Source organism: Chiloscyllium plagiosum, chromosome 28 (assembly GCF_004010195.1).
Source record: "Chiloscyllium plagiosum isolate BGI_BamShark_2017 chromosome 28, ASM401019v2, whole genome shotgun sequence".
NCBI lineage: Eukaryota > Metazoa > Chordata > Chondrichthyes > Orectolobiformes > Hemiscylliidae > Chiloscyllium > Chiloscyllium plagiosum.
This window is the reverse complement of record NC_057737.1, coordinates 1,426,879-1,453,004: the sequence shown is the minus strand read 5'-3', so window position 1 is coordinate 1,453,004 and position 26,126 is coordinate 1,426,879. Positions and strand designations below refer to the sequence as shown.

The window sequence follows — 26,126 nt, the reverse complement described above, 5'->3', positions numbered from 1 at the left end:
ATTCCAACTGTGTCAGTCCCTCAGCACCAAGGCTGGCTTGATCTTGTTTTGTTTTTGCAGGGTGGAGTGGGGGGGGGGGGGGGGGGGGGGGGGAAACAAGGAGTTGAACATCACTCATGTCAAAACAAACAGACTGCTAACACTTGGCAAGGATTAAAGATATACAATACTGTATGAATACACACAACATGCTGACTGACAAATATGACTGATTTTATTGTTACTTATTTTTAACAGGGTTATCATTTATATACACTGGTCTAAGGTCAATGACTCCCATTATTACAGACACCCTCTATGTTCAATATACAATGTGTAGTTAGAGGAGAGGATATTGGTTAAACAATTCCTATGGAGTTTCAGATTAGTCTTTTCAAGTCTATTACATACAGTGCATATGTGGGCCTGGTTTTTTGTAAAATGAGAAAATATTTTGTAAAATTTTCTAATTGCAGTGGCACAAATGAAATGTTTTACATCAAAACTAAAAAAAACTGATGATTCAAAAAACACTTGAGGAGACTAAGTAAAATCTCAAGCTAAAGTAAATACTTCATTACAACTGCTGTCAATATTTTTTCCAAAGTGAGGATGAAAACTCTGAGTTGTTGGTCAGATTTCTGAATGAAGATCTCCAGTCGAGGGGGCAAAACTGCTCCAATTCCACGCTCTCCTTCAGAAACATCAAGCAGCAGATCAGCTGTACGGCTCATTGGAAATTACTCCCTATTGGCGCGCAAGGATATAAAAACACTATCACTTCTACAATCCCAGGATGCCCCAAATAAAATAATTTTGAAATATTACGTAATCTAGGAGCCCCTGTTAACATTCAGGGGTATGGGTTCAAATCTCATCATGGTGGCTAGAAGAACTAAATTCAGCCAATTCAATCTGGAATAGGAAGCTAGTCTCAGTGGGAGAGTGACAATTACCATCGATTGACAAAAAAACTGGCTCCTTTAGGGGAGGTAAACTACTGTCATTAACTAGTCTACATGTGACTCCAAACACACAGTGATGTGACCTTGCAAAACACCCACCCTCAATGAAAGTATGAAGAAACACACTCAGCTTATCCTCAGCTGAGCTTTTCAGTTTTCAAGTCACAGCTGAGGGAGGTCTGGAAGCTGTATCTCAGAAGGGAGGAGAGGGTTAGGGGGGTTAACCAGCAGCAGTAAGGAACAAGTTACTCTGCTGCATTCAATTCAAACTGAAACATCTGAGTGAGAAGGGCAAAAACAGTTTCTAATGAACAGTTTCAAGTGCTGTCTTAGACTTTGCAATTGCAAGTTTACATGCAGCTCATAGTAATATTGCAGTTATAAAACAATACACTGAGCCATCAGCCACACTCTGCTATATTTTGAAAGGGGCTACATATTGCCCTGTGATTCACTCAGATCTCAGCTGGATCACTGATTCTCTTCTGGAGCATTGAATCCAATGACATTTCCCAACAAAATGGCAAATACAAGGGGGCTTTGGCTGAGTAAACGTGGCCAAACATGCTACAAACAGCAGCAGCGAATGGTCAATAGATTACCTCTGATCCCAGTGTCGTGACAGACCGGAGGGAAGACAATGCCTTGCAGGGAAATAACACTGTGGATGTTGGATTGAAGATTAGGGGTAAAAAATAAGGTCACTCTGCGCCGTAAATTAACAGGTATTTCTCCAAGTTGGATGTGAAGACATGTCAAAATACAACTTCCCTCCTCTGATTTATAGAAAATAATCATAGAATCTCGAGTGTGGAAGCAGGCCATTCGGCCCATCGAGTCCACACTGACCCCGCAAAGAGCATCCCACCCAAACCAATCCTTCCCCCATCCCATCCATGTAATCCTGCATTTCCCATGGCCAATCCACCTAACCTGTATATCTTTGGACTGTGGGAGGAAACCTATGCAGACACAGGGAGGAGTTTGTCTGCGTGGAATTTGCACAGTCACCTAAGGCTGGAACTGAGCCCAGGTCCATACCATCCTTATAACATCAGGAACCTAGAGAATGACACTACTTTGACTTACTTTCCCAAGAGGTAAAACACCAATAAGGACGTCTGGAAGGGTCAATGTTGGAAGGAGGACAAAATAAGCATTTCTAGTTCTACGTGAAATCACAAACATGTTCTATTTACTTGACAAGAAAGCACACAGGTATCTTGATGGGGTGTTGGTAAACTCAAGCCAGCAGAAACACAGGCTCTGGCAAAGTCTTCAACCTGTTCAGACAATTCAATATTTTGGTCCAATTGCTGTTTTATTTCCAAACTCCTCTATTACAATGCCACTAACTATTAAACAAATGCCAATGAGCCAAATAATAACATCTCAGAAATTCTGGTACCTTGGCACTAGGAGGAAGCTGCAGCAAGTCTGGAACAATTCCAGCATAGTGCGTTTGTTAGAAATAGCAGCTAAAATTTCTCTTTTAATCTGTGGGATAGGTGCCTTTAAAATGATGCACCTAAAACTGCTACAACCAAAAGGTGGCACTAATTTACTTGAGTTTTTTAAACTACTGAACTTTTCACCTTTGAATAAAACAAAGTTTTCAGGGTAGATAAGAAATTATTGTGAATTTGTAATAGTTCATCCTGATTATTGCAACAACCTGCATATTAAAAAGACACAGACAGATACTTTGGCATTTGGCATACTAAGGGAAGGGCAGACTCAACACATTTACTCTGTTTTACTAAAGTTTACTTGACCAACACATGAGCCAATGTTTTATCACAACATATTTTTCTTCATTCTGTCAAATGGAGTAGTTGATACTGGCAAGCCCAGGATTTGCAGATGATCCTTAATTACAGTCACAGAGGTCTATAGGTATAGCACCGAAAACGGCCCTCCAACGCAGCACGTGTGTCACTCAAAAACAACCACCTAACCACTGCCTAATTGCCAATGAACAGAGTGGCTTATTCCCCAATTTCCAAGGGCAGTTAAGAGTCAACCACATTGCTGTATTTCTGGAGTCATACGTAGGGTAAGGGTGGCAGATCTCCTTCTTTAAAAAAGGACACTGCATTGTTTTAAAACAACAATCAGTAGACTGCAATACCATATTTTTATTCATTGAGATGAAACTCCAGCCATTACCAAGGTGGGATCGATGGCCCCAAAACATTAGTCTGCAAACCTGGATTACTAGGACTGTGACTTTGCTGGTGAATCCTAAGAGCAAGATGATGCTGTAGGTGGTAAAGTTACTAACTGCATGCACCAGAGCTCAGAATAAAAGAGACAACCTCAATGAAAGAAACTCTGAAGGGGTGTCTCAGGGCAGACACTGGGAGGTCACAAAGTCTAGGAGTAGGAAACACAGTAAAATGCACAGGGCAACGATACAGAGCAGAAGAGTGGAGTTAATTGGAAAGCGATGTGAGAGATGCTGAAATGGTTAGATTCCTACCATCAGTACATGGCTGTTTGACCCCATGACAGAGCAATTGGGTGAAGTCTCTCTCTCGCTTAAGAGCATGGCATGCTCACTGGCATTGTTGGGAATGCATCACAGTGAGCACCCTTTCTGCCAATCAGCTCATGCCAAAGGGAAAGAACAAAGTGTATTTCATGGGGATTTTTCAGAACCTCAATGTCCTGAAGCAGTTCACAGCTGAGGAAGCATGTTCCTTTTTTAAAGTATCCTCACTTGCTGTCAGGAACGTAGCCACCAATGTGCGCACAGCACATGCCCATAAAATGCAGCATGACGACGATAAAATAAACATTTTTTTCCTGAGTTGATTGGGAGATAAACGTTGGCCAGGATCCCATATCTTTGAAAGAGTCGAGTGGGATCTTTACATAACCTCAAGAAAGCAAACAGGTACTTGGTTGAAAATCTCATTCAAAACATGGCACCTCAGACTCAGCACCCCCTCAATCCAGCCCCCATCTCCTCTGACACCGCAGCACCCCTCCATCCGGCCCCGTCTCCTCCGACACTGCAGCACTCCCTCAATGTTGCTCCCCAACCTCAAAAGTGTTGCATGGAGTATCAGCCCTGATTTGTGGGTACTCAAGTCTCCAAAGTCGGACTTAAATCCATGGCATTTTAACTGAAGTGAGCCTGCAGAGTACTCCGTGAACCACTGCTGACCATTGTTCGATCATCCTTCCCATTATTTTCCCCTTCGATGCACAGCCTCTTTCATTACTGCAGCCTAAATGACCAAGTTGGGGCATTCTCTCGGTGCAGGGATGCATGGATTTTAGAAAAATGAAAAAATTATAATAAACAGCCAGGCGGGCCCAAAAGGAACAGGTGACACAATCCAAGCTTCTCATTTGTCTAAATTAAGTTCTCCACTTAAAAAATTCATACAATCCAAAAATCACTCCAATCCACATTCTCTTTACTAAAAGGAGACTTTAAATACAATGACAACCAATTCCTCCTTTTTAAAAGTGAAGGAGACATTCTCTTCACACCCAAATCACAAGATTTCTGTCAAACTCAGTTCAGATACTGTACTTGTGCTATTGCAACTTGTAACATAACTCCCCTTGGAGGTAGGTTGATTAATTCAATACCCTGATGTACACCTTCATTAATCTTAATAACTTTAATTATTCAAATTACCCAATTAATTGGTCAGGTTTTCAGACACTTTATTGATATTATTCATACAATTAAAATCACCCAAACCTTTATTATTCATTCATGCAGAGTCTGAATAATGTTAAATACAAAATAAAAATGTACATTAGTTCCTAATATACAGGCCCCTGAGTGCTGGGTTCCTGTCTTGTTGTCAGAGTGTTAGTTATGTCCTATACTTTGAGGATTGGGTTTTAAAAATTCCACATCCAGCGTTTGAAGCATGATCTCACCAGTAAGCTAAGCAGTTGCTGAAATAATCTTTTACAACCAGCAGTTAAACGCATCCCACCACAATCTTACTGATAAACTCTGTCTAGCAACCAACGTTATGCAGTTATGTTCCTATATAAATTGATAAGGGAACTTCAATTTGAACAAGTTGTACACACTGAAACCTGTCGTGGTCTTATTCCCTTTATTTTGTAGAGTCTCCCCCCACCTCAAATTGTGTCAATATTGAATTTAGCAATGCAGCAACATCCACAAGTTAACTGGAGAGTTGGCGGGAAAGGGGGATTCTGCTGGGTCAGGAGCACTGGAGCAAACAGCTCAAATGAAAATCTTTTGCTTCCAAAAAGGACATGGAATAAAGCTCTGGAGCAACTATTTAAAGAAAGAAAGGAGGATCACAGCCCTAGTTTTACAGACATTTATGCACTTAAATAAGCTGCATTTGGCAGATGCTATAAAGCAAGCAATCTGTTCAGTTTTTTTAAACCTGAGCTCTTAGTTTCAGGGTTCGGATTTTGTAATATTTACATTAGAGACTCAGGGCTGCTGCTACATTCAAACATGAATAACCCTGATCTGGCCTCCGAATGATGGCACGGGATTAGAGGTGGACTTAGTCAAGTTGTGCTTCAGTGCCCATGAAATTCAATACACACACACTCACTCCGGGAGTGCTGTGCTCTCAAAACAGCAGGGTATTAGGGTGAGCGTGCTGACCTCACCAATGGGATCTCGGGAGACCTGTCGGGTGAAACTCTACCGCCCTGGTCCCATAGCTTTGCATTCCTCCGGTGTCTACTCAACCAAGACCAGAAAAAAAACAGAAAGCTCATACACAAATCAGCCAGCCAGCCTGGAATCTCTGCTGCCTGGTAAATAAACACAACCTAAAAGTAGTTACTCACATTTATATGGCACCTCATTGCTCAAACGCGTCTAACTGCTTCAAGCACCGATCACCACAGGGTCTTGCTTTAACAGCTCACCAAAATGACAGCAACCCAGACAGTGCTGCATTCCTTCAGTACTGCACTTCTGCAAATTATTGGCTGAAACGTTGTGTGGCTTGAGTTACCAACCTTTGAACTTGGAGGTGTGCACACTACCAAATGAGGCAAACTGACATGGTATTTGTGTTTGTTGCAGTCAAGAATTGATGAAAACAGGCAAACAGGACAAAAGGAAAAATGTCAGTGTTTATAATATTCACTGCATGGTAACTAGGATGGATATAAATCCACCTTAAAATGTGATTACATGAACAATCACTGGTATTGATTACATAATATTAGCACTAACTCTATAGAACTGATAAGAGTACATATTAAATAGACTAAATTCACCTCTTTTTCAACTTGTGTTTTTTTCTATAAAAGATTTATTTTTAACCCATAAATTTTGATTGACTCAAACAACTGCACCCACTGTACTGAAGCAAACTCATTTCTAGCAGGTAAAGAAATGAGATAAAATTTAAAAATATTTATTTTAAAAAAGATACTTCCAGCTGTCCACACAATAAAAAAAAAACATGCGACCAATACTTTGGGCCTGTTCAAGGCAGTGGCCACTCTCCAGTTAACAGTCTCCCATTGGCTCAGCGTTACTCTTGGATTTCCTCACATACTGGGAGTTTTACCTGAACAGAAATGCAACCTCAAGTCACCGAACCTTTTGTAGTGAATTTCAAACAGCCTGACAGATGTATTACCCTACAAATTACATGTCTGCACCAACTGAAAGGAAAATTCCATCCTACCTAGAACCAAACTCAGTTTTAGATCTAATTGTTAAAGACAACAAAACCACATTAAAGATACTAATCCTTACTGTGCAAGAGAAAAGGGGAGAAAATTAGACACAATGAGCAGCCTCAGAAAGAAGGAAGGTAACACTACCCAGAGAGACTGAACCGTAAAGTTTAGTACTTGGACAGAAAGTGAACTGCATACATCAATTCAATTTGGCGACAATTATTTTTCCTCCACCTCCATTTGAATGTAATGTAAATTAAGGCTTCTGTTTCCAGAATACGTTTTGCAAAACGGGCATATCTGAGAGCACCCATCCTGGTTGAGTGTGCCACTTGTACCACAGGAGTTTGGGTTCAATGTCTGGGGGTTACAAAAGGCTGCTGCAGCTTGTATTATAGAATTTGCATAGTCAGTAACTAGACAGCACAGGTTGTACATAACCCCGCTATGCAACTACGTGGACCATAACAAGGGAGGGAGGGAGGGGATTATTTTGTGAGTGGAATCACACTGTGCCTCACACAGTAACCAAAAGGTAACTAGTTTGTCTCATGTTCTGCTTTTTTAACAAGTCACTGATTCAAGATAAAATCACTAATTTAAGTTGCGGCAGCTACAAACAAACCTCATAAACTCACTGATAATATTGTATGACTTTTACCTTTTTCATTTGAACTTAAGACTTTTCATAGAGACCAGCCAATACCACGCTGTTTGGAATCTGTACACTGTTCTGTGGTTTTAATGCCTACCCCTTGATTGACAACCAGTTTAGAATATAAAGCTCAATTCTTCCTGACAGATGAATAACTTTGATCTGATGAGACTCAGTAATGCTACCGTCAACGCATGCAATCTTCCTGGGACAGACATCATGGCAGCAGTTTGGACAAGTCGCTGTAATGCGTCAATGATTGAAGTGTGGAGCCATTACTCACACTGGGGAATGTGCTCTCCAACCTCCAAAAGGTACATTTCAGTTGCAGTTCCACTTCAAGTCAGAAAACGATCACTGTACTTGTGCTCTCACATTTCCCCAGCAGGAGAGAAAGTTAAAGGAATATTCTGAATGCTGGTGAGTAGAGGACAATTTTTAATTCAATGTTAAATCAACTGGAGATCATATTGTGGTACATGTGTGATGTAGTCATAGGTACAACACACAAGACACTCAATAGCCAAGACAAAATAGTAATCATTCCCATAAACGTTATTCGTGTACACTGTGCACCTTATACCAGACTCCACTGTGAATTTCAGTTTTACATGAGATTTTGACCTACAACGTCACGCAGTTCAGCAAGTGACAATCATACCTCAATATACACTCCAGGAAAACATCCACAATTATCCTCTACACACCAACCCATGACAACCACCACTATTCAATTCTCTCCATTCTTTGGACACAATAAAATTATTTAGAAAACAGAAATCAGATTAGCAACATCACAATGGCATTATCTTTACATGATTGTGTCAAGATCCCTTCAGCAGAAGGGAAACTGTCTTGCTGGATTTACTTATGGCTTCAGAATTTGTCACACTCTGCTTTCTGTGTCCATGTTACAGATTCACACATTGGAGTCTAGAGATGCCCAGGACACTCACTGGTACTTAAATAAAAAAAAAACAAAAAGAACACTTCAGAGCCAGAAAGGTATAAATATTTGAGTTCTCCTCAAAACGTAAGTATTTGGGAACAAAGTGAGACACTGAGTTGGTTCAACTTGTTCCACTCCCAAATCTTTAAAAAGGGCTGGTAAAGGGCCAAAGGGGTGAATGGCTTCCTTCTGCACTCCAAGGTTCGTTAAAATCATATCCCTCACCAACAACATTGCTGACATCATTATGGCCTAAAAAAAATATAACCTGACAGTAACAGCATATTGGGCTAGGATTGGTAATGGCACTGCTATGACAACTAGGGAACAAGGTTCGGCAAGTGGAGAGGAAGGACAACTCTTCAAATGCTGACTTTCCCCACAGGTGAGTAACCCCCTCCAGACAGCCTGCAACATGGACATCAGAATCAGTTTTGTTCTTAAATGATCAGCAACAAACAGAAAACAACTAGTGAAAGAGCAGACTACTAAGGGAGAAAGAAAAAAAAATACTATTAATGCACTGAATATCTGATCTGGATTAAATTAAGGCACCAGAGGTTTTAAAGAGAAACCAAAACGGAAAGAAAACTAAAAAAGAAAAATCGCACAAGTTTTCAGTAGAAAAGGAATTCCTTATTCAAGTGTTCTGAGGTGGAGGTCTGTGGAATAGTATTTTCTATGGAGAAATATCCTGAATTTGTTGTGGCTTTTTTCATGATCAGGCCTGGGCGTTGGTTAATTTTTGGATTAAAGGTACCTGGAAAAGAAAGACAAATGTAATTTTAAGAGAACCATATTGAAAGAGTAATTGGGATTTATTTCTGGGTAATAATTACATGGATGATACTGCATCTTATACAACTCTCAATTGGCAATGGGCTTTCACAGGAGGAGAACTCCCCACTAATTATCCTAAGAGGTCTTTGACAGCCACCTGAAAACACAATAGGGCCCTTGGTTTAACGATCAAGCATCCCCCTTTCAATAGCATTGGAATTGTCAGTTCAGATCAGACAATCTGTGCAGTGCTTGGTAACCTACATTGATTTTCAGTTAAACCATTCCTCAATTTAAAAATTCTAACCCTTGTTTTCAAAGCTCCCCCCATCCCACCTCTGTAACCTCCTCCAGTCCTGAAACATCCACATGTGTGAATTCCTCCGACCCTGATATCATGAACCTCTCCACCACTGACATCCTTCAGCTGCCTGTGCCCCAAGCTCTGCGATTCCCTCTTATACATCTCTCCCACTCATGGACTTCATCTCTCTTCATTGAAGATGCTTCCTCGCTATCCAAGCCTTTGTCACTGGCTCCAAGATATTCTTAAGTGGCACGGTGCTACGTTTTGATTGAGAACACTGCAAAACACCTGTGACATGGCTACATTATTGGGCGCTATATAAATACAAATTGCTGTTACTGAGTGGGGTGTGAGTGCAACCTTTTCGGTCTGAGAGATTAAACTGGTGTGTTGAGCTGAGCTTCCAAGTTGTGTTGTGCTTCACTAAATCATAAAGAAATATTAAACTGCTATTTGACTGACAAACGTACAATTTGTCACCAATCTCTTCAACCAAATACTTACTAGTCAACGTTTGCACAGAACCTGGAATTAGAGAGATGCTGGAAGGAAACAGGACACTGACCTTTGTTAGATCGACTCCCGTAAGAGCATGGACAGATGCAGGGACCTCTGCCAATAAGCGGGTGACCTCTGAGGTAACACGGTTATTGTCTCCTCCAAGAATCACAATTTCATCAGTCTTTGCAAGAGGAGCAGTGACCTCGGCAGCAATCTGGGCAGAGAGATAGTTCACCAGAATTAAAACAGAAATGATGTGACTGAAATGCAAATGCTGCCCCGCCCCTCCAATTGCTAGATTAATCTCAACAGCTTTGGGCAATTTCCTAGTCTCCCTTCTCCAGTATCTGCATAGTTCTGGTTAGCCTCCGACACCTCCTCAATGCAGAGCGCTCCACAGTTCCTGCTACAGCTGGGAACTGGGCAGGAGTGGAGTGGGTCAGTGGTTGAAATGTACTGGGCGGATGGAATTCCCAATACCCCAACATGCGGCATCATCAGGAGTGCATGCTCAACTGGTTTACCCTTAAACCTCCAGAACTCTATCCCATGTTGACAAACAGCAAATGTTAGGATCAATAAAAGGCCTTTGAGGAATGGCAGACTCAGACAGAGGATGTAACTGCATGCAAGACACACGTTTTATTCGATGCCTACGTCTTTGTCACCTCCAGTTTCCTTTTAGAGTTTTCTTTCTCAAATGCATAACTGTTTCACTCTTAAGTTGTCTATTCTCATGCGGTAACACGGCAGCTCAGTGGTTAGCACTGCTGCCTCACAGCTCCAGGGACTCAGGTTTGATTCCACCATCCTCAAGTGACTGAGTTTGCACATTCTCCCCATGTTTGTGTGTGTTTCCTCCCGGTGCTCCTGTTTCCTCCCACAGTCTAAAGATGTGCAGGTTAGGGTGGATTGGCCATGGCAAATTGCCCAGTGTTCAGGGATGTGCAGACTAGGTGGGTTAGCCATGGGAAATGCAGGGTTATGGGGATAGGGTAGGGAATGTGGGTCTGGGTGGGATGGTCTTTGGAGGGCTGCTGCGGACTTGATGGGTCAAATGGCCTGCTTCTATATTAGGATTCTATGAAGTTAAGTAACCATACCTTCAAATGACCCCGTGAGATAAAATTACTTCTAGTTTTTCTCAGTCATTGCACAAATGAGCACTCTGACTCAGCTATTGCTAGCTCACCAACTACACGGTGCAATAAAAGCTGATAAGGGATTTAACTAAACACCCTTCATCATCACCTTTGCATCAGTAGAACAGCCAGCTTACCTTTGGAAGAGCATCCAATACCAGGGCCACCTTGGCTGCGTTTCCATATTGCTGGTAAGCTGCTGCCTTCAGTCTCATTCTCTCAGCATCAGCTTTGCCAATGGCTGAAATCGATGAAGCTTCCGCCTCTCCAATCTTGCGGATTTTCTCAGCTTGAGCCTGGGCGATCAGCACTTGTTTCACTCTGCAGGACAACAGAAAGAGAATCGTGGGAGGTGAGTGACCAAACAGGGACACAAAAGAAAAGGCTTGCATTAATACGGCACCATCTCAACACAGTCTGAAGCATCTTACAAACGGGGAAGCCATAGAATCATACAGGAGCAAAAAAAAAAGAGGAGATCCTTTGGCCCATTGAGTCTGCACTGACACTTGAGAAACAGCTGACTTCCAATCTAATCCCAGGAATTAATGCAGCACTTTCTCAAATGAGAGCGGTAATACAGAAAATAAATGCAACCAATTTATCCAGAGCAAGACCCCACAGTGATAAGATCATTGGTTTTAGTGACAGTGAATAGTGGGGGAGGAAAATGAATATTTTCCAGAACAGACCCACACAGCCTTTGAAACAATGATCACAGAATCCTGTACTTTGAAGTGAAAGTGTGTCTCTGTGACGGTGACCATGAGAAAACCCATCAAGTTCTCCCCTTTTAGGGACAGCAGTCACCCAGTTCAAGGGGTGATTTAGGGATGCGCATCAAATGCTGGATTTCCCAGAGATGGCCTTGTTCCATTAAAAAAAAAGGTCGACCAGGGCCTCAATCTGATGTCCCATCGGACATATCTGCTGGGGAGCCTGTGGAATTCTCTGCCACAGAAAGTAGCTGAGGCCAAAACATTGAATGTTTTCACAGGGAAGCCAAATACAGTTCTCGGAGCTAAAGGGATCAAAGGATACAGAACAGGGACTGAGTTGGATGATTATTTGCGATCATATTGAATGGTGGAGCAGGCTCAAAGGGCTGAATGGCTGATTTGCTATATTTCTAAACAAGGAGAAACAGTTAGCGCTTGTAAGAGGATCAAGCGTAATGTGGAAAATGCAGGAGAATGGCACCAAGTTAAAACTGTTCACTAGGAAGGCTAAGCAGATACAATGGGCCAAAATGGCTTCCTTCTGAAATGAGACAGTGCTATGATTGTGAAACTCAACTCTGTGATTTTAGTTGGACAATGTGATTTCAATAACGTCCAATCATCACAGCAGAAGCCGAGAATGATGGCAGTGGCATGTCGGGTGTGGGGACTCTGTGTGTGTGTGTGTGTGTGTGCGCATGTGTGTCTGCGTCTCAGTGTGTGAAGGAGGTACACCTACTTTTGGCCTTCAGCGACCTGCTGCATTCTGAAGGCTTCTGCCTCTGCTGGTCTCTTCACTGTCCCAATCAGCTCCTTGTCCATACGGGAGATTTCTTTTTCCTCGATGTCTATCTGTTTTTTGCGCTGCACCACCTCGATCTCGATTTCCTCCTGTCGGATCTTTTGCTGCTCCTTGGCTCCCTGCAGCTCATAAGCCAGCTGGGCCTCAGCTTTCTACACACAGCCATGAAAATGTGAGACAAAGCATTAAAATAGCTCAGGCTAGACAGTGACGCCAAAGCTTTAACCCTCTCAATGTCTGCAGGCCGGTACAAATCAAACTCAAACACCACAATTAGATCCAGAACTTCTATTGGCTCAGATAGCAGATGAAGAACCTACCTCAAAACCTTCGAAGGTGGAGTATGGTTTTAGTGTTTCTTAATAAAATTAAGGAGCCTGACTGAAAATGGCCCTCCATTGAGAGGTTTTCCAGCAACAGTCTTACCCAAGGAGGGGCAAGGAGAAAGAGCAGGTGAGGGCCAGAAAAGGAAGAGTGGAGGGACAGAAGTTGAGTGGAAAAGGAGAGATTGCTTTCATTGCTTCTGCCAGCACTTCTAGAGGGCACTAAAGTTAGCTTCAGTTCCCAGACTGACAACAGAACAATGCTCCCATGTTTGATCATTGATCTATGACTTGCCCTGTGATGTGTCACGCTTGAAGCATGGTTATTTGTGGCAGGTTTGTACAGGACACCATGTGGAACTGCAGAAAGTAACAGCCACTTTAACAGGAATACAAAACAGAAGGGAATGAAGAGGAGTGTGGTGGGAGAGCAGTCTATCAGCAACTGGTAGATACAACAACTGGGGTGACCTTTCCCGAAGGAAACATCAATCATCACCCCTTTATAGGAAGGATATTGACAAACTTGAACAGGTTCAGGAAAGACTTACAAGGATGTTGCCAGGGTTGGAGGGTTTGAGCTACAGGAAGAGGCAGAATACATTGGGGCTGTTTTCCCTGGAGTGTCGGAGGCTGAGGGACCTTATAGAGGTTTATAAAATCATGAGGGGCATGGATAGAGCGAATAGCCAAGGTCTTTTTCCCCAGGGTAGGAGATACCAAAACTAGAGGGCATAGGTTTAGGGTGAGGGTGGAAAGATTTAAAAGGGACACAAGGGGCAATTGTTCATGTGAAGGGTGGTGCATGTATGGAATGAGCTGTCAGAGGAATTGGTGGAGGTTGGTACAACTAAACATTTAAAAGGAATCTGGATGGGTATATGAATAGGAAGGGTTTAGAGGGATATGGGTCAAGTGCTGGCAAATGGGACGAGGTCAGATTGGGATGTCTGGTTGGCGCAGAGGAGTTGGACTGGACGTCTGTTCCCATGCTGTACAACTCTTGCCTAATCCTCTTGCCTAAATGTTTAAATAGACTTTGCTGTATCCTAATATTCTATTATACTTTGAACAAACACAATCTTTATTCCCTTTAATTTCATGAAGATTTGAAGATTCCTTTTCGGCTTCAGAATCCATCATTCTCCTCACTCATTTCTTTAAAACTCTTTTTTTCTTTTTCCCCTTCTGGCAGCAGTCTCTGAGAAAGGGCCAGGGTGAAGCGGAACAGGTCAGCATGGGATTTAAACTCAGAATACCAACTTGCCTTCTCTTTCCCCAGTAGCACATGGATATAGCATGTGGGTCTCAAGGGATCAAAGGGCATGGGGAGAAGGCTGTTGAGTTAGATGAGAAGCCGCGAGTATAACGAATGGTGGAGTAAGTTCAGAAGGGCCAAATGGCCTAAGATGGAAATGTGTTGCTGGAAAAGCGCAGCAGGTCAGGCAGCATCTAGGGAACAGGAGAATCGATGTTTCGGGCATTAGTCCTTCTTCAGGCCTAACTCAAATGGCCTAACCCAATTTTCTACGTTTCGAAACTTTGTGCTTTAGTTATTCAAGAGAATATATTCAAATTTGATGATTGACCGCTGAATAAAGAAATACTTCACAATGCCCTTTGAGAGCCTTGAACTTGTAACCATCGTTGCCCTTGCATGAGATGATTGTGTGCTCTGACCCACTGAGTACGCCGCATCTAGTAAAATGCCCTTCCATGTTCCCAGGAGGGCTCAAAGTTGATCCTTACAGCTCTGCTTTAAGACTATTCTTGAACTGTGTTCTTGTTCTGTGTCCAGCCCTTTGAGTCACTTCAAGGCCTTACTAATTCTCATCCACATGGCAAAGCACATGATCCAACAGAAAATTACAGAGAAATCCAAGGAACTTTTAGTTAGGCCACACTTGGAATGCTGTGCACAACACTCACTGGTCATACAGTCACCAAGTCAGAGAGTCATACAGGATGGAAACAGACCCTTTGGTCCTACTCGTCAATGTGACCAGGTTTCCCAAACTAAACCAGTCCCATTTGTCTGCATTTGGCCCATATCCCTTAAGAAGGGCTTATGCCCGAAACGTCGATTCTCCTGTTCCCTGGATGCTGCCTGACCTGCTGCGCTGTTCCAGCAACACATTTTCAGCTCTGATTTCCAGCACCTGCAGACCTCACTTTCTCCTCCATATCCCTTAAACCTTTCCTACCCATTTAGCTGTCCCAATATCTTATAAATGTTGCAACATCCACTCTGGCAGTTGATCTGCATTGAGTTTCCATGTTATATATCCAAACATTCCCCAAGAGGAGTCCAGCTCTTAAGTGAAGCACAATAAAGGCTAAAACTTAAGAATTAGTATGCCACTACAATTCACCTCAATTTCTTGATTAAGTGAAATCCTTCAAAAGTAGGACCTTTTCAACTTTTGTAAGTTTGATCTGCTCACCTCGTGTTATCAGTCCCTTTTTTTTAAAGCTACAATTGAGTCCAGGCTGCACAGAAATACTCCAACTGTGGAGTAAACAAGATCAAATGTACACTTAACTCATTTCAGAATTCTATTCCTCTAGAAAGGAAACTTCAGCGTTACGTCTGTAGATTTTAGAATCTGCATTCCCAGGTCTTTTAGATCCACTAACACATTTACTTGTTTTTTGCCTGAGAAATAATTACTGCACTCATTCCTCATTAAAAAATGAAACACCCCATTCTTTTCATTTGCCATTTAGATATGCATTAACCAAGCCTGTCAGTATCTTTCTGTATTTTAGTGTAATGTAGTCATTCATGATGATTATGTGCTGTGCTTTGCTATCACTGCAAATTCAACACCATATTTCCAAAAATTTAATATTCGTTGTTGCACACACTCCCTCAGATAAACTAATATAAAATCAAAATACGACAGAGTAGGAAACTGACCTGAAGTTTCACTTTTTTCCCCTGAAGATGCTGCCTGAATATTTCCAGCATTTTAATGATGTTCTGTAGAACACCACTTCCTACCATCTTTAAATAGTGGTTCTGTAGTCATCTTTCAAACAGTTCTATCTGGGTCCCGACCTTTGCCAGGAGTCTACAAGATGTTACCTTCTAAAAAGGCCCTCAAAGTTCATATATCATATCGACTGCACTGCCCTGACTTCACCTACTTTGTTCAAAAAGAGTAGATAAAAATTGGTTAACCAAGGCACAACTATGTTACTGAATGGGGGAGCAGGCGTGAGGGACTGACCATCACTTCCTGCTTCTTGCTCACATACTCATGTTAAGAAGAATGAATAATTTCCAGTTTCCAAGGGGCTCCCTGGGTTCGCGTTGAGTTATTGAACTTGTCAATGAGTGAGAGTAGTCGGTCCTGACAGAAGGCACTTACTTTTATATTTATCTCCTGATTAAAGGCTGCCTTCTGCATTTCAAATGCTCGCTTGGAGTCAGCCATCATGGTGTCAGCACTGTACTTAACATCCATCGCTTCCTTCTTGCACTCAGCCTCCTGTGGGATGTTTATTGGGTGGGTGGGAAGGGGAGACGGGTGTTTTGGGGGGGGGGGGGGGGGGGGGGGGGGGGGGGAAGAAGAGAGAGAGTATGGAGAAAAATAAACAAAAGACTAATGAGGATTTGCTGGCCAACAATGAATCAAACCTTAAAAAGTGAATGAAGTCACAACACAAATGTATGATTTAGGAATTCACCCTGGAGCTCCCCTAAAGATTTGCCACATATACTCGTGTAAAGGTCAAAATCCTTAGACCTTTTTTTCAATTTTTATGGGGTCAACTATTATATGGATACTACTTTAGAGGGGCTGAAATTGATGCTACTACAGCCCAAAATACCATATCGGTAGCAGAAGCTTGCCTTCTGCTGATTTCTGATTACAAACTGGTGAAACTGTAATAGCTTATCTTCGAGTTCAGCAGGCAGCTTTGGTACAATCTTCATTCTCTGCACCGTCCAGCCCTTGCCTTAGAATCAAAAATTCCATCCTTCTTTGATTTGCGCCAAATTAGTGTGAATTATACATCAAGACACATATCAGCACAGAAAACAATTCATTTCCTCATCATTACATTTATATACAGGATAATATCTTGACTCAAATGTTCATCTGTTAAGAACTAGGGTCGACATTTACATAAGACGTATGGAAAATTCTAGATTATTTGGACAAAAATAAGGGCTCAACTTATACTAGAGTGTACAGAGGAACCTAGATTACCCAAGCGAGGTGGGTGGGCACTATTTAATTCTGATAATTGATTTCCTCTGGGGCTTGAAGTTTTCTGTGAAGTCTGCTCAGGAGACTAAGCAAAAGCACACTGCGCGCGTGCGCACACACACAACTTTTTGACAACTTCTCACTTTGCTCTGTACAGGACAATGTTGCAGAGATTATCTGAGGGGTTTAGAGTACATCCCTGTCTAGTGTGTGGGGAAAGTATGGGTTGAGAGAGAGAAAGCGAGAGTGACCAGGGTTCAGTCATTTAGAGACAGTGCCTGGACTATCCAGGACTGTTCTCGACAGCATTTCAGTGAGCTGAGTTCGTTTTTAATCATTCCAGCTGTAAACGAAAGACAAATCAGGGTTGAAACAGCTCTGTGACGTAATGTTTCTATCAGGGCCTTGAGATCCCCTTTGGATAATCGGATAATCAGATAATTGATATTCGGATAATTGAGGTTCCTCTGTACACTATTTTTGTTGGACACTGAACACTAAGAGATCTCAGCTACAACGCTGTGTCAACTAGGAGTTGGCTACTCTAGGCAAACAAATGGAACAGGAGGTGAATCAGCATTCCCACAGCCAGAGATTATCTGGGAATCGCATGAGGAGGAGGACAGAGCTCAGCTGTAACAGCCCCTCAACATTTGCCCTTGAAAAACTGTTCATAACATACTGCCACACAGCTGCATTTTGGATAGCCATTGGCCAGGATTCTCCAGATGAAGATTAACCTCCAGGTGACAGCAAAAAATGTTCTCATATCCTCTAATAAAAGCAAAATACTGCAATTGAGAGAGATCTGAAGTAAAAACTGAAAATGTTGCAGACTCTGAATGTCTGGAGGTGTTGGTGGTGAAAACAACAGAGCGAACATTATAAGCCCCACGACCTTTCTTCACAGTAGATCCAAAGAAGAGTCATATCAACCTCAAACATTAACTTTATCTCTCCCCACAGATGCTGCGAGGCGTGCTGCTGATTCCTTCCAGTTTGTTCTGTTCTTATTTCTCATGTACTTGGTGCACTCACCAGTCAAGGAAGGGGAAGTGGTTATTTCATCAGCATCAGAGTGAATTCAACTGGTAATGATGATCCTGTTCCCTTTTCAACTGGCTGTAGCAAAGTACAACATCTGGAACATGAACCAATGATAGTGTGGGGCAAGTCACTGGTATGGTCATGTGAAATCTCCAGGAACACACTCAAGATTGACAATGCTAATGTAATAAGCAGTTAAGGTTGCATGGGAAACAGTTAGTTAGCATCACCGTATGTAATGGCAGGAACAGTTGGAACTAAGGGAAAGAGAACTGTTAGACTGGTAGAATTGATAAGCTGGTAGAGCCAGTTCTAAGGAGATACCACTGAACCTGAAACGTTAACTCTGATTTCTCTCCACAGATGCTGCCAGATCTGTTGAGCTTTCCCAGCAACTTCTATTTTTGTTAGAGTCAATAAACTTTCTTTTTGCAGGAAGTAAGTGTTTTATTTTCTGTTTGATCAACCAAGTTAGAATCGTTTGGCAGGTCACACTTACTAAGATACTATAGATTGGCTGGAGCTACATAACAGGTAAACACCTTGAGGTGGTGATGTGGAAAGGGAACAGTGGCAGAAAAGATGTGGGAGCAAAAAAGTAAGCTGAGGCCAGAGGTGAATCTGGGAAACTCAGGTTACAGACATCACTAAACCATGAGAAACTATTTGTGGACATATGTTTAATGAGCTCACAAGGGAAAAACTCTGTTGAAAGCAACTTATAACCAGACATTTCCCCTTGATCACAAATACCACACAGCTCAGTTGTTTTGCATTTGGCAATTTACTACAGGAGATTCTCCAGATTACTGATTAAAAATAAACATAAATTAAATCTGATTTCTAAACAGTTCATTGCAAAGTGTGTGGCTTTTCTCACTAACCTGAGTAAGAAGTTAGATATCTGTGTTTTTCCACATCCAGTCTCACTTATACTGCTGGTATGATCAAACTCCAATGGCATACAATTCCTTGCCATTTTACAGTTTGAGAATCATGCTTACCCGTATTCCAGCATCTCTCTCGGCTTCTGCCACTCCTATCTCTGCGTCGCGCTGCACTATCGCTGTCTGTGATTTCCCCAGTGAGCTGAGATATTCCACTTTGTCATAAACATCCTGTAAAAAAAGAACAGGCACTCAGGTAACAGAAGGTCACCAGTACCCTGAATAGCCATCGAGAGGAATAAATGCTTCATTGCAAGAGTACCAGCATAGAACAAGCTGACAACAATCAAATCCAACTCGAAAGTGGAGTGACTGTATTACAAAATTGAAGTGAATGTGATGACACATCAAACGAATGCTACATTTCAGTGTTTCATTCTGGGAGAGCCATTTAGAACAGTTGCACTCTCTTGTTTGCTTCACAGAATGGTCACAGGATGGTCTTCAAACAAATGAATAATAACCAGCTCTGATGGACAGTCAGTGACCTGAAACAACATCTCAGTTTCCCTTTTGCATGAACGCTACCTGACTTTTCGAGGATTTCCGTTTTGAGCATTTTGGACTTGTTATTTTACATCAAATGGATATCCAGTGACCCTGGTGAACATGTTGGTAAAAGGCTCATGAAACACTGGGAACAGACCTACAGAAAATGTTTCTGCAGAAATAATTGTGTTTTGGGGTCACAGCATCAGAACCACAATGGTTGCTGTGGATTTGGCCAAAGTTACAAAAGCCATGCTCCTGCTCTATCAGGGCCCCCTGGCTCTGTTCTCAGAGGAAAGGTGAAAACTTGCAAACCTCAAAATCGGGTGACAATCAATCAGGAAAACATTTGGGAAGCACTGACTTAATACTCAAGAGTGCACTACCAATTGAGCAATAGCTAACAAAAAAATTCATTCTTTGATTCACGTTTAAAACACAGTTTACATTCTTCAGCTAATACTCTGCACAAACTTCTGCTGTGATGATTCTCTGCTCGTTCAGTAACGACCATGCGATACAGGAGCACAACAAGGCCATTCAGTCCATTGATTCTGCACCACCATTCAGTCATGGCTGATACATTTCTTAACTCCAATCTCCTGCCATCTCCCTGTTACTCTTGATCCCTTTACTAACTGGGAAACTATCCATCTGTGTCTTAAAACTACTCAATGACTTTGCCCTCACAGCCCTCTGCAGCAATGAGTTCCACAGAATCCACACCCTCTGCCTGAAGGGACTCCTCCTCACCTCAGTTCCTCACCACTACCTTCACTTGGAGACTGTGCCCCTGGGTATTAGTCCCTCCTACTTGTGGAAACACTCGATCAAGGCCTGACTGTATTCAACGTTTCAATCGGACTCCTCCAATCCTTCTAAACTCCATCGAGTCAGGGCAGAGTCCTCAACTGCTCCTCACATGACAAGCCCTTCATCTCCTGGATCGTTCCTGTAAACCTCCACTAGACTCTGGGGGGACAGAGCGCGAGCGCGAGAGAGAGAGAGAGAGAGCGAGACACACACACACACAGCGCGAGAGCAAGAGACAGACACACACACACACAGACATGCACAGAGACACACACACACGGGTGGGGGGGGGGGAGAGAAAGAGAGAAAGAGTGAGAGAAAGAGTGAGAGAAAGAGTGAGAGAAAGAGTGAGAGAAAGAGTGAGAGAAAGAGTGAGAGAAAGAGTGAGAGAAAGAGTGAGAGAAAGAGTGAGAGAAAGAGTGAGAGAAAGAGTGAGAGAAAGAGTGAGAGAAAGAGTGAGAGAAAGAGAGAGAGACAGAGTGAGAGAAAGAGTGAGAGAAAGAGTGAGAGAAAGAGTGAGAGAAAGAGTGAGAGAGAGAGACAGACAGACACAGACAGAGATGGAACAAAACAGTGAGGACAAAATAAGTTGGGGGCTAATTTGAAATGACCTGGGGAGTCAGAAAAGGATTTGATATTGAACCCAGACTATTTGAGACTCTGGTTTGAAATCAGGCAAGGGTGTTCAAAAATCAGCAAAAAAATACAGATGGCAAGTGGCTGAACATTCCCCATATGGAGAATTCAGAGGAATTTAAAGAATGTCATTATTTAAAAGCCTGATGAAATAACTAAGGACAGTCTTGAACAAGGAAAATGACCGGTCATTTCCTGGATGATATCCAGTGATGACAATTTCACTGGCAAACCTTTTGCTTGGAGTTAGTGATGCTTCACAGGGCATGTTCATGAAACATGAAAAAACGCTTTGATGACCACTGTAACTGCAAAGATTCTGCCAGTTACTGCCTACTAGCTCACATTGTAAATTCTGTGCACTAAATGGAAATTCCATCAGACAGTAAGCCAGCACCTTCCAAATAGTTTCCATTCCTCAGACTTGGGTTAATGCATTAGCTCATGTAGCCTGTGGCTCTCAGAATTACAGCACTGTTTCTGCACCAGAGTTTCAGGAACTCATTTAGATTTCAGGTCAGAACGGCTCAAGTTAAATCATTCCAGGATTTCACAAGCTCAGTTCAGTGATAAGGAACAGAGTCAGCCTGTCAGACTCCCACCTTCACACCATCATGACTGGGGGGTTCAAACTTCACTTCACGATTTTTGTAAAATGACAAAGGCCCCTTGTCAGGTGATGATGAGGCAGTGCTCTAAAAGCTTGTGATTTCAAATAAACCTGACGGACTATAATCTGGTGTCATGTGACTGACTTTATAAACTCACTTAGTGTCTGCATCGATGTTTTACCCAGGAAAATAAACACCGTCATTGCTGATTCCAATCTGAGAAAGCACTGTTACAAAGATCAGTTCTTCTGAAGTGAAACATGAAAAATGTACATTTCTTCTTAAATAAGAAAACAGGTCATCAGAGGGTCAAGGTAATACATACTCATCACAGTTTCTAAACGCAAGCACAGCGAATACTCCATCGGGTCTTAAAATATAAACCAAAAACTCTCCTCACATTCTTAACATGGTTCTAAAACCTCAGTCTAAAAATAACAGCTCTAGAGACTTATATATAGCTGAATGATGACATGCTTCTAATATCACAAGTTCCATAGAAAGGGGAGCCATTGAACAGATTGAGGTTGAAGAAATGACCTCCCGCTATAGAGTGTTATGGTTCACTGAATACTTCAGGTCACACAAAACCCACATTGAAGATTTGTCTTAAAGATTCCCCCCACAGGTGGAAGATTCTGCTGAAACAAGGACTGCAGTTGGTGCCTGTGATTTTTCTTTCTGGAAAATCTGGCTGGGTATTCCTATGTGCACCATTTTTAAAAAATCTTCTTAGATGCGCTTAAGGGAAGCTAGGTAAACACAACAGGAAGACAGGAATTGGAGGTTAAGCTGATTGCTTTCATAAAGAGGCATAGGCACTTTCACATGTGGACCTATACACTGGTACAGGCCAGTTGTGCAGGATGTATACAAGTGCTGAAACACAACCATTCTAGACAATGCACATTACAGTTCCCGTAGATCAATCAACAGCATAGACACAGACACCATAAAATATCTCGGGTTCAATTGAAAGAATGCAAGCAGTTAGCTGATCTAGCTGATGGGAACCGAACTCTAAACCCAACCTCAGGTTTTTGGAGTGTGGAAGGGTGACCACCGATGGGCCTTACAGTACTCTGGGTGGCTGTTTGAACAAACTCAGCTGTGATGCCTCCTGTGTTTATATAGCTCACTGACAATGCATCAAGTGTACCTTGAAGTACACTTCATCACAGAACGGAATGAGCACTGCACTATTACAGACGCTATCATTACAACGGGACACTGAACTGATGCTCCATCTGGTCTTCTCAGAAGGAGGAATGATCCTACATTGCTAACTGAAGCTCATCAGATGAATGTTCTAGTCAATATTCCTCAAGCAACATCAGCAACACAGAATACTGGTTGCAGTCAGACCTGGCACATGAGATTATGGCTGTGGTTAATGGAAGTCAGTCACCTCATCCCTAGGACACTTCAGCAGTTCCTCAGGGTAGTGTCCTGGCACAAACATTTAAAGCTGCTTCAACAATATCCTTCCCTCATCATAAGGTCAGAAGTGAGGATGTTTGTTGATGACTACACAATGTTCAGCACCATTCAAAAATATTCAGATAATGCAGAACTCCATGTCCAAATAAATACAGCAAGACCTGAGCAGCTTTGGGCTGCTAGGTGCTAAGTAACAAACTCATAACACAAGTGCTCAGGCAATGACCATCTCCAACGTGACAGTATCTAGCCATCGCCCCTTAATATTCAACGGCATTATCATCACTGAATCCCCCAGTATCAACATCTGGAGGCCACCATTGATTAGAAACTCAACTGGACTTGCCACATAAACACACTGACTATAAGAAAAGGTCAGAGGCTAGGAATACTGCAGTGAGTAACTCACTTCCTGACTCCCCAAAGTCTATTCACCATCTACAAGGCACAAGTCAGGAGTGTGTTGGAATACTCCCTATTTGCCTGGATGGATGCAGCTCCAATAGCATTCAGGAGCTAAACTTTCTCTACTGAGCAAGTACTTCCATTAAACAAAGCAACCAACTTGACCATGCCACGTATAGTCATGAAGACAGGCCCTTTGGTGAGTTTTGAGAAGATTTGGAGCTCAGGTTGAGGTTCTGGATGTAAGTTTGCTCGCTGAGCTGGAAGGTCTTCAGACATTTCGTTACCATACGCAGTAACAGCATCAGTGAGCCTCTGGTGAAGCGCTGGTTTGATGACCCACTTTCTATTTGTGTGTTTAGGATTCCGTATACAAACTTAGAGAGATTCAAGATGGCGATGTAATTTCCTTTTTTTCTCAGGGGGTGGTAAATGGGATCCAAGTCAATGTGTTTGTGACCCACTTTCTATTTGTGTGTTTAGGATTCCGTATACAAACTTAGAGAGATTCAAGATGGCGATGTAATTTCCTTTTTTTCCTCAGGGGGTGGTAAATGGGATCCAAGTCAATGTGTTTGTTGATAGAGTTCTGGTTGCAATGCCATGCTTCTAGGAATTCTCGTGCATGTCTCTGTTTGGCTTGTCCTGGGATGGATGTGTTTCCCAGTCAAAATGGTGTGCTTCCTTATCTGTATACTAGTAATAGTGGATCATGTCTTTTTGTGGCTTTTGTGGAAATTACAAAATACCTCGCAAGAACTGAATAAAACACTACATTGGACAAACAGGCAGAAAACTAGCCACCAGGATAGATGGACATCAACTAGCCACAAAACGACATGACCCTCTCTCACTAGCATCCTTACATACAGATGAAGAAGGACATCACTTTGACTGGATCAACACATCCATCTTAGGACAAGCCAAACAGAGACACGCATGGGAATTTCTAGAAACATGGCATTCCAACTAGACTCTATCAACAAACACATTGACTTGGACCCAACTTACCACCCTCTGAGAAAAAGAACAGGAAGCAGGCTTGATTTGTGTTTCAAAGGATTTGAAAATAAAAAATCCGTGCTGTAGGACTCTATGACTATACGTGGCATGGTCAAGTTGGTTGCTTTGACTGCACTAACCTAAACAAGACTTTAAAGTTCTGAACCACCTACATCTCTTTTTCCTTTCTTTTGGCTTCTCCCATTTTGCTTGGTGTTGCTGATTGATGATCTCCCTTCACCTCCTCCTATCAGTCTCACATTCCTCAACCAATCTCGGTACAAGTTTCTTTTCACTGCATCTTTCCACTTTGTCTTAAGCCTTTCTCTTCTCCATTCCTCACCCCCAACACATTCCTCATCTGGCAGAAGACCATTATTTCAAACCCTTCCCAGCAACTTGTTTTGATGCTCTCCCTGTCTTCACTGACTTCCTGATGTGCTGACTCTTGATTGCACCTTTACTAAATCACTCCACACATCCAGCTAAACCTCTGCATCACACTGCTATCTAGTTGTTGCCCCTCTCAAATCTCTTGTAGGTTCTGGTGCTGAATTTCAGCGAGACTTTTCCATCATGTAAGACTTCAGCCAGAGCTAATCCAATATTTGATTGTTTTTCTGTATTCCCACCACCTCCTGCCACTAGTGTTGCCAGTTACTTGAAGCTATTCACTGTCTCCAGATCATCACCAAACATTTCACATCTTTACACTGATAGTCTTCCTTTGGCTCAAACAGATTGTCCATGGAGTGGGTCTTTGGTCCTCACCATTTGGTCTTACAGCAGTTTTGGCCAGCACTCCAGATGTTCAGTCATGTGCTCATCATCTCAGATGGCCAAATATCATCTGCAGGCATCATTGGCCATGACAATTGCTGACCTACTTGCTCAATTGGAACATGCATGGCAATCAGAAACAGGCAGTGATTCAGCACCAATCCTTGGTGCAATCCAAACCATCCACACCCTGTAAAAGTGATACCTGCAGCTACCCATGAACACCGGAAGTTAAGCTAGCTCTCTTCCTTTTGAGACGTGAAGAGATAATGCAGACACAACTCCAAGGAGAAAGCAGCTGAATGCAGAAGTCACAAGGTATGTTTAAACGTGGCCTGTGCAATTGCACCCGCCCATCCCACCCACACTGCTCGTCCCTCACTCCAAATGTTTGTTACCTAGCAGCCAAAAAGGTAGGAAGGCCATTCACTCTCTAAAGCTCTGCTAGCACCAGTCTCCTGTAATGGAGCACATTGAGAGAGAATCAAAATTACAGCCTGAATCCACTAACAAGCTCTGTGGAAACTGCTCATCTGCATTCACCATCTTTCCGTCCGATTGGCAGATTCAAATCAATAGCACAGAGTGGGGGAAAGCTCTGGTATTTAAACGCAAACATCCAACAGATTACTCTTTTAAAAGATCAACACAGATGAATTTAAAAATAAAATCAGCTTTTATCAGAACAATTTTAAGCAGAAGTATAGCAACTATTAAAAGCCAAAATGTTAATGCGATGCTAATCTTTATCTCAAGGGATTCCGATACAAGAGGATGCAAGTCATGATGCAGTTATAAAAAACTGTTGGAGGGTTTGGGCACTACACCTCAGAAAAGTGGCCTTCGAGGATGGTACAGTGTAGATTCACCAGAATGACATATGGAGCAAAGGGGTAAAATAGGACCATTAGGCAATCGTTCTGCCTCATGAACCTCTTCTGCCCTTCCAGACT

General features: G+C 42.3%; 1 protein-coding gene across 5 annotated transcripts in view; it reads right to left on the bottom strand.

Annotated features, from left to right (window-relative positions):
• Positions 1-1,985: 1,985 nt before the first annotated feature.
• LOC122563866 (flotillin-2-like) overlaps positions 1,986-26,126 on the bottom strand; it is a 92,857-nt gene continuing 68,716 nt past the window's right edge. For all 5 annotated transcript variants that reach the window (XM_043718065.1, XM_043718064.1, XM_043718063.1 and 2 more), the window contains 6 exons: positions 19,055-19,168; positions 16,158-16,277; positions 12,398-12,612; positions 11,077-11,260; positions 9,862-10,011; positions 1,986-8,969 (listed from right to left, as the gene is read on the bottom strand). In XM_043718065.1, the coding sequence (XP_043574000.1) occupies positions 8,931-8,969; positions 9,862-10,011; positions 11,077-11,260; positions 12,398-12,612; positions 16,158-16,277; positions 19,055-19,168 (822 nt within the window). In that variant the 3' untranslated portion in view covers positions 1,986-8,930. The remainder of the gene's footprint in view (positions 8,970-9,861; positions 10,012-11,076; positions 11,261-12,397; positions 12,613-16,157; positions 16,278-19,054; positions 19,169-26,126) is intronic.